Raw genomic sequence first — 9,534 nt, 5'->3', positions numbered from 1 at the left:
CCGAAATGAGTGACAAACGGTGACTCACCAGTAACTCACGGCCTACCCGTACCCATACCCACCAGGGTCGCAAACGGCCGGGTATCGGGTAGGGTACGGGTATCGGGTACCCGGTTGCGACCTCTGCTGTCCGCTATAATTTTTGAACCTCGTGGTGACTGGCCACACACACACAACGTGCATATCGGTACGAATAAGATTGTTCCATGAAGTTTTTTTTGTGTTGCGAAAAGGGTTGCCATCCCAAGGTGGTGTTAACTATTAGCTGATCGTGAAAAGCATTGTTCTGTCTCTTGAGTTGCATGAATACGGTCGTTTAGAAGTATTTTAGTAATTTGTTTTCTTTCATCGCGTAACTTTACCTAATTAATTCATTGATGACACACAACATTTATAAGCATCTATGTTACGAATCTACACACTCACATGAATGCTATTGTCTGGAGATATTTATTTTGATCACAGAATCTCGCCCGCGAATTCATTGATGTCCCGATAGACAATTGATTCGCAGCTGTTTGCCAAACATACACACTCGCATGTACACTATTGTTTCAGGACATTTCTTAATTCGAACGCTGTCTTTCCGACAGACCTGTTCTTCACCTGAGGACGGCTGCTTGCGTTGTGGCCGAAACGTCGTGAGAATTATTTAATGTTTTATTTTATTATTTCCCTTCTACGTGACTTTACCGAAAGAACCAAGATGCATAATCTTACCAATGAATTCATTGATGTCTACTTTTGCCATTGGGCACATGTTTCTTTAGCACGGTTCCGTATAAATACTGTCATTTTTACGGACTTTTACTATCGTTGTGTACGGTCGCGCTACTCTGAGAAGTTAGCAAATTGTTCTATTGTTCACTTTTAACAAACGTATCCATTGAGGGTTAATTGTATGGATCGATGAGTAGGACATCTACAGGAGTACTTTGGTGGCAATTCCGATCATAATTGTGTTCGCATATTAGTGTTTTTAGATATTAAAGTTTCTTAACGCAGAAGAGTCTGATTGGTTCCTTCCTAAGTTCATGCATAATAATCTTAAATATATCCTGCGGCGAGATCTGAATCCTGAGACCGGACATAATTACACTAAAACATAATCAGTAAAAGTTAAAGCGAGAATCATTGTATTCTTCTACTTTTTTGGTATGGCATTGTGAAAAGCACCAGTTTTTATTTTTTCTTAATGATCGTCATAAATTAATGCAAAGGTTCCTCATCCAGTCCAATGATGTGGTTGACTCGGTGTAGATTTCAGCGATACCGCCAGGATGGGCATGGATGGAGCATTCATCGGTGATGTGCTTGATGGTTTGGACTTCTCCACAGTCGCAGTTGGGCGATTCTTTGATCTTCCAAATCATTGTATTATCACGATTGCTAATACACCCCTAGACAACGAAGCCATGCCAAGAATCATAATACACTTAACTACACACTCACACCTATTGATCATAATACAAACTATTAATCGAGCCTAATTAGCACAATTGCACACATTTGCATACATTAATAAATTTGCATAATTTCATAAAATAACATTAATTTATTTTTAAACACAATATATACAACAGTGGCATGCTTGCCTTGCTCACTCTTCAAAACTTTAGAAAAAGCAAGAAACATCAGTCACTTGCCCAACAGAACTGTTCCAGCCTATGGCTTAGACAACATGAAGCACAGGTAGTCAGCACTGCACTCCAGCATTGCACTGTGGGTAAGAGCGGCTCCACGTGCCGGCCAGGGTGGTCACGGGGGAGCCCAGAGAAGATTTCTTCAAACGGCGTCCCTGCCTTTGTCTCCGTTGTCCCCCTTGTGTCCATTCACCATCGTCAGTAGATGCCCATTCTCCTCCACACCACCATGCACGTCTGCATGCCCATCGCCACTGAGGAACAAGAACACGAGTTTACAAACCGCACGGTGCCTGCACCCAGCAACACCTGGATACAGTTCACGGGAAACGACCCCATGGTCTCAGTGGTGCCAATTAAGCGTCAGAGTTGCCACCTCTGAGAACTGAGCCGAGCTTCCTGCATTTACGGTCATTCCTGAGGAGCTGGGCGATCCTGGAACCTGGGCTAGAGGGCAGGGGGAGGGGGGCACCTGCGTGAGTGGGGGGAGCTCCCAGACGGCTGAGGAAGCTGAATGCAGGTGACGATGACTGCCCCAAGTCCCAGGGTCACGCCCATCGCCAACATCGTCTGCAGCACCGTCATCCACCAGTCGGCCACTGGTGTGGTGGAGGTCTCCCCTTCAGGAGCGACAGTCGTGCCACTTGTGCTGCCGTGTGAACGTGGAGCTGCAGACACGGACGGCGGTGTCAAGAACCAACACAGAGACAGAGCGGGGGCTCAACAAGACCCCCGCTCGCACCCAGCACCACCGCCTCAACCAGCGACTCAACACGGCTTCACGTACAGCAGGGAGACCATTCACTCAACACGGCTTCACGTGTAGCAGGGAGACCATTCACTCAACACGGCTTCACGTGTAGCAGGGAGACCACTCACTCAACACGGCTTCACGTGCAGCAGGGAGAGACCACTCACTCAACACGGCTTCACGTACAGCAGGGAGAGACCACTCACTCAACACGGCTTCACGTGCAGCAGGGAGAGACCACTCACTCAACACGGCTTCACGTGCAGCAGGGAGAGACCACTCACTCAACACGGCTTCACGTGTAGCAGGGATAGACCACTCACTCAACACGGCTTCACGTGCAACAGGGAGAGACCACTCACTCAACACGGCTTCACTTCTCTCAGTGAGATTCTCTGCCGAGGCTCTTCTCTGTACAACGACCGCTCTCCAGCTCTGCACCATCCACCCTGTGATCTGTGACCCTTGACCTCCCACCCACCACCGTCTGCACGAGTGACGGTGCGATTCACAGCGCCACCGTGTGGTGAGCACGACGCTCCCCTCTCATTCACCTGCAGCCGTCACGTTCAGCTTCACCTCTCGTTGCATCTGGAAGCCATCCATCCCACAGCTGGTACAAATGACATCGCACTTAAGCACGGGGCCAAAGTTCTTGGAGACGTTGAGGAGCCTGAGAGAGCAGTCACCCTTCTCCTTGTCTCCCGCAAACTCAGCTATTTCAAGCCAGAGACTCCCAAGATGCGAGTCGTAGATCTGGAATGGCACAAAACACAAATTGTAACACGAACCACAATCCTGCTATAATCAAATCACAATGAACCTGAACTCATCTGATCTTGATAGCCAAGCAGGGTTGAGCTTACTTAATACTAGGATTGGGAATGCGAGAGGTTGTAGGCTTGGGCTGTGGGGTATCCAGGAGTTTGTGAAACAGATGTAGATTTGGTTTACAAGTAGCGTTAAAGAGTGGTTCTATCCATGGATTGAGTCTGCGTGTAGAGCTCTGCCCATTATCCCCTTGTGTGGTGGGGTTTCTCTGGGTTCTCCGGTTTCATCTCAACATGATTTCCAACCCTCACGAACTCAAATGGCAAGACCCTTCTCATCAATAGGGTCTTGAGACCTGGTGCGACATTCCTGGGCGATTAAGCGACTATTATTATTGTGGAACATTACCCCCAAATTACTTTATTACTCTCTGATACATGTCGATATATACATCAGTTAATGAGTTGAAAATTCAGGGTTGACATGGAAAGAGATTCTCACGTTGATTATATCATCTGAGCTTACTTACTTTGTCACCTGTGGGCATCGTGACCCACGTGATGTAGAGGTCACTCAAGACGGTCGACGACGGGGAGAATGAGCAGAGAAGAGTCACGCTCTCCCCCTCCGTCACATCCACACTCTCCGGTAGGGAGAGCTGCAGCTTCACAGCAGATGTCACAGCTACACGGAGAGAGAGACCGGTCACTCTCATGACATATGTCTTGACAGACAGAAATCAGAACCAAATAATACGGATGTCTATACAGAGAGAGACCGGTCACTGTCCTCATAGTGCTCACCACAGGTCCACTCAGTAATAGCAGAGATACTGAGATATGTCTAGATGCAGGCATTACACAGAGCGGCGCTTTAACATCCACGCTTATACTGACGCAGCATCAGTGAATAACAAAAGGAGGAGCTCACTGAAGAGTGACCTAAAACTTGCTTCATTCAGCATCAGCTACTTGAGAGGAAGACCGCTCACCTGGTGAGTGAGCGCGACTGCCTCCCTCACCGTCAGTGCTCACTTGGTCACACGGGCGGCGTGTGGGACGCGTCTCAGCGCAGTGCGACCACGGGAGGCACCGACGCTTACGGCTACACGGGGGCCCTGGCACTGGGATCCCATCGCCACGACGTCATCGTAACGACGATTGACATTTGACTCTCAGCTGGTTCAACATCACTTCTTTTCCACTGCACACCTGACCCATGCTGGGACTGTACCGAGCCAGCCCGGTGCGGCTCGGGAGCGGGCCAGGTTGTTTTTCCATGAGCAGAAGCTGAGCCGTGCCGTTGATGTCACACGCAATGAACAAGTCGAGATGCATGTTAATGATCAGTATTAATTCTGTATCTGGCCCTGCTTGGCCCTGTGCGAGATTCGGATGTCGTGCAAGGCCAGGACGGTTTGGTTCTGGCTCAGCACTGTAATCTTCAGCGGGAAACCACCAGGATCATCAGGGCCCTGTGCTGACACGGCTCGGCTGTGCCAGTGGGAAAGGGGTCTGAAGGAGACCGCTCCACGTGTGCTGGGTGAGTGCTTCTCGGTGTGAACTCACGCAGGAGGGAGATGAACGCTGCGACCAGGAGCCACTTCATGGTGCCTCCGTCTCCTGATGAACACAGAAGAGAGTGGCTCATTACATCTCTCGCTTCACTCACCACCAGCGGTTAGAGTGGGGCAGGGTGAGCCGGAATGCATTCCACTGGAGGGTAGAAACAGACGGTGTGACAGAGCAGAATTGCTTGGAGAAAGCGTGAGGCTACTTGTGAACTGTGCCGCTGGGTTATGTGGCAAGAGATAGACCCGGTCAAAGTAAAATTCACGACAACATACTCTTTGGTTCTTTCGTTAAAGTCACGTAGGTATAAAATAAAATGAATCACGATATTTCGGGCGCAACACAAGCGTCCGTCATCAGGTGGGAAAGCATGGCCTGCTGCTGAAGCAGACTGTTTGTAAAAGGTTTGAAATGGGTGTAGCCCAAGGGTCATAAATAAGTGGCCGGGGCTCATGATGTTAATGTGAGAAATTAGCATTTAACATAGAAGAGCGGCCTCTTCGACAAGGGCATGGAAGTGGCTATGCTAATGTGAGAGATTAGCATGTTAATGTGAAATCGAAGAGTGGTGCAATCCAGATCTGCCTTGTGTTCGTGTTACTGACATGCAATACCCTGGTGTCTACAAACTGAGTTGTGGTTGTGGCAGCAGTTACATTGGGGAAACGAAACGACATGTCTCGGACCGCGTTCGCGAACACAAGGCAGATCTGAAACACGGTAGGACCAACACCTCTGCCATTGCCGATCATTGTTTTAACGCTGTGGGCTCACACGAAATTGATTTTTTCAAGACGGAGATACTATGAAAACCCACCGGCTATTATCAGAGATTTGTTCATGAAGCCATCCAGATATATACACACAGACACAACTTCAACCGAGAGGATGGGTACAAACTGAGCAATCATTGGAAGGATGTTATTAACCAGCTAAAGTCTTAACTGACTGTGATGTTTTCATCCTACCTGCCTATGTCAGTTGTAATTTCCAACTCTTTGTGTGTGTCTCTCTCTCTATGCCTCTCTCTTAGATCTCTCATGCTCACATGTCCTTTGCATTGCACTCACATGCCTTTGGATTGCAACTCTCATGCTCAGATGCCCTTTGGATTGCACCACTCTTCGATTTTACATTAACATGCTAATCTCTCACATTAGCATAACCACTTCCATGCCCTCGTCGAGGAGGCCGCTCTCCTATCATACAGTTACATGCTAATTTCCCACATTAACATAGCCACTTCCGTGCCCTCGTCGATGAGGCCGCTCTCCTATCTTACAGTTAAATGCTAATTTTTCACATTAACATCACTCGCCCTGGTCACTTCATTATGACCCTTGGGCTACACCCATTTCAAACCTTTTTAAAACAGTCTGCCTCAACAGCAGACCATGCTTTGGCACCTGATGACGGATGCTTGTGTTTTGCGCCAGAAACGTCGTGATTTATTTTATTTTATACCTACGTAACTTTACCAAAAGAACCAAAGAGTATGGATTATTCCAGTCACGAAAGCTTCAAATCAAGATTCACAACAACGTTGAGCTCAGCGAGTCACCCATCCCACACTGAGCGAAAAGAGGAAGTCTGTGGCCACTCAACCCCCACGGCGTGGTGGTTTCGTTATCGTCATCACTATTATATCACTCCAGCACGCTGCACTTTCGTAAATGAGGGATACGCATATTTCATCTGCAGTTGATGAATAAGTATTCTTGTGTTTCCGTTTCTTTGGAGTTACCCCTGGAGTCGAGTGCGTGGTGTAGACGCTGCTTCGTTCCCCACTGCGCCACCTCCCTGCTCGTTTTATCCGCCCGACGCAGCGGTCACGTTGTGATGAGACGGAGTGAGAGACACACAGAGACAACACGTAGACAGTGTGATAGACACAGAGACACGTAGACATAATGATAGACACACAGAGACACGTAGACTGAGTGATAGACACACAAAGACAACACGTAGACAGAGTGATAGACACAGAGACACGTAGACAGAGTGATAGACACACAAAGACAACACGTAGACAGAGTGATAGACACAGAGACACGTAGACAGAGTGATAGACACACAAAGACAACACGTAGACAGAGTGATGGACACAGAGACACGTAGACAGAGTGATAGACACACAAAGACAACACGTAGACAGAGTGATAGACACAGAGACACGTAGACAGAGTGATAGACACACAAAGACAATACGTAGACAGAGTGATAGACACAGAGACACGTAGACAGAGTGATAGACACACAAAGACAACACGTAGACAGAGTGATAGACACAGAGACACGTAGACAGAGTGATAGACACACAAAGACAATACGTAGACAGAGTGATAGACACAGAGACACGTAGACAGAGTGATAGACACACAGAGACACGTAGACAGAGTGATAGACACAGAGACACGTAGACTGAGTTATAGACACACAGAGACAACATGTAGACAGAGTGATAGACACAGAGACACGTAGACCGAGTGATAGACACAGATACACGCAGACTGAGTGATAGACACAGATACACGTAGACAGAGTGATAGACACAGAGACACGTAGACAGAGTGATAGACACAGAGACACGTAGACAGAATGATAGACACACAGAGACACGTAGACAGAGTGATAGACACAGAGACACGTAGACAGAGTGATAGAGACAGAGACACGTAGACTGAGTGATAGACACACAGAGACACGTAGACAGAGTGATAGACACACAGAGACAACACGTAGACAGAGTGATAGACAGAGAGACACGTAGACAGAGTGATAGACACAGAGACACGTAGACAGAGTGATAGACACACAGAGACACGTAGACTGAGTGATAGACACAGAGACACGTAGACAGAGTGATAGACACACAGAGACACGTAGACTGAGTGATAGACACAGAGACACGTAGACAGAGTGATAGACACAGAGACACGTAGACAGAGTGATAGACACAGAGACACGTAGACTGAGTGATAGACACAGATACACGTAGACAGAGTGATAGACACAGAGACACGTAGACTGAGTGATAGACACAGATACACGTAGACAGAGTGATAGATACAGAGACACGTAGACTGAGTGATAGACACACAGAGACACGTAGACAGAGTGATAGACACAGAGACACGTAGACTGAGTGATAGACACACAGAGACACGTAGACTGAGTGGTAGACACACAGAGACACGTAGACTGAGTAATAGACACACAGAGACACGTAGACTGAGTGATAGACACACAGAGACACGTAGACAAAGTGATAGACACAGAGACACGTAGACAGAGTGATAGACACACAGAGACACGTAGACTGAGTGATAGACACACAGAGACACGTAGACTGAGTGATAGACACACAGAGACACGTAGACTGAGTGATAGACACACAGAGACACGTAGACTGAGTGATAGACACACAGAGACAACGTCACACACTCACAAAGGTAAAGACACGAGGAGTCGATTAACCAAATGGAACCCCGAGAATTGCGGTCGGAACCCAAGAACGCAGTCTCCGTGAGCAGGGCGAGAGAGACAACCTCACCTCCTCTCAGCTGTGGTGATGCTGCTGGCAGGGGAGGAGGAGCAGGGACGTGGGATCGTCTCGAATACTCGGCGATAGTAGCAGCAACAACGCGACTGGGCGACTCTGACTGGGCTGGTTGACAGTGTACGTGAAGGCGTGGGGGCGGGGGGTAATGCAGGTGGGGGGCACGCGGGGTTGAACCGCCACTCGTTGGCGCTGGTGGGTTGACCGGTCGAACCGCTGCACTGGCGTTTTTTGTCGACTTGGATTTCTTCATTTCTGCCACTATAATATTTCGTCGGCCAAGTCACGCTCATGTGCAGAGGCAGAGCCATGATTTGCAGGTAGGGGGGGGGGGGCACAAACCCACCAGCAATGAGAAATGATAGAGGAGTTGTTAGTGAGTAAGGGACTTGTCCCTTGCTTTTTATTCGACGAATGTGCGGCGATGGCACATTACCTGTTAGTCGAATTCGAACCGCGCGTTGTGTGATCGGCATCGCGCTCGCTGAAGGTGTTTGCCTTCAGGGAAGTCGTGTCCTCTATACGCAACTGAGCACAATTCAGTGAGTTGCTTATAACTGCTTTGCCGTTACTTATTATTGCCAATTGTGGACTCAGACACGTAATAATATGCTACACAGTGGCAGTGGGGGTCGCAAAATGACGATTTATTACCAATGATCCGATCGACTAGGGAATTCGATCGGATCATTGGGGGGGGGGGGGGGGGGGCACGTGCCACCCTACCCCCTCCCCAATGGCCCCGCCACTGGTGGTGTTTAATTTGGGTGGAGCCTAATGAGAGAGTAATACATATTGAAATCCGAGGAGTTTTAACAGGGATGGAACTTCTTACATTTTTAAATCCTTTATATTAAGTTCACTTGCTTGCGCGCTTACGACCGTGCAAATCTTTCGGTCGTTTTTTAACCCACTTCCCGTGATCCAATCGAGCTGACATTTTGCACACAGATTCGTTGTGCGTGACAATTTATTTTCGTGAAATTTTTTTTCCAAAATTTTACACTTTTTAGGAAAAAATATATATATTTAATTACCAATTGCTTATTTGTGGCAGGCAATCATCTGACCCATAGGTGGCAGCCATCTCAAGCCAGAGGACGAGAGGACTCTCGCCGCCACGCATATAAAGGATTTATAGTGAAAAACTTTGTTTTTACGGGTTAATTTTTAGACAGCTCGCCCTGCCTGCTTTCACACCACAGCATGTATCTGTACAACACGGTGCGCTTATACCAT

The 9,534-nt window shown here is 48.0% G+C and overlaps 1 protein-coding gene across 1 annotated transcript; it reads right to left on the bottom strand.

Moving 5' to 3' along the window:
- Positions 1–219: 219 nt before the first annotated feature.
- LOC133339652 (uncharacterized) lies at positions 220–8,393 on the bottom strand. Its single transcript, XM_061547809.1, has 5 exons — positions 8,290–8,393; positions 4,734–4,787; positions 3,695–3,849; positions 2,949–3,150; positions 220–2,311 (listed from the first exon to the last, which is right to left on the bottom strand). Exons 2-5 carry the CDS (start codon positions 4,771–4,773, stop codon positions 2,091–2,093), a joined length of 618 nt encoding a protein of 205 aa, XP_061403793.1. The 5' UTR covers positions 4,774–4,787; positions 8,290–8,393; the 3' UTR covers positions 220–2,090.
- Positions 8,394–9,534: the final 1,141 nt, after the last annotated feature.

This window comes from Lethenteron reissneri, unplaced genomic scaffold (assembly GCF_015708825.2).
Source record: "Lethenteron reissneri isolate LAM-NWPU_2019-01 unplaced genomic scaffold, ASM1570882v1 scaffold_1938, whole genome shotgun sequence".
NCBI classification, from domain to species: domain Eukaryota; kingdom Metazoa; phylum Chordata; class Hyperoartia; order Petromyzontiformes; family Petromyzontidae; genus Lethenteron; species Lethenteron reissneri.
Note: the sequence above shows the minus strand (reverse complement) of the source record. Positions and strands in the feature narration are given on the sequence as shown.

Excerpts from the sequence above, each read along its gene's own strand:
- LOC133339652 (XM_061547809.1), bottom strand. The coding sequence starts at position 4,773 with ATGAAGTGGCTCCTGGTCGCAGCGTTCATCTCCCTCCTGC. Across the intron at positions 3,850-4,733 it reads AGCGTTCATCTCCCTCCTGC|CTGTGACATCTGCTGTGAAG; the intron begins GTGAGTTCACAC and ends CTCTCCGTGTAG. Across the intron at positions 2,312-2,948 it reads GCTGAACGTGACGGCTGCAG|CTCCACGTTCACACGGCAGC; the intron begins GTGAATGAGAGG and ends CCGTGTCTGCAG.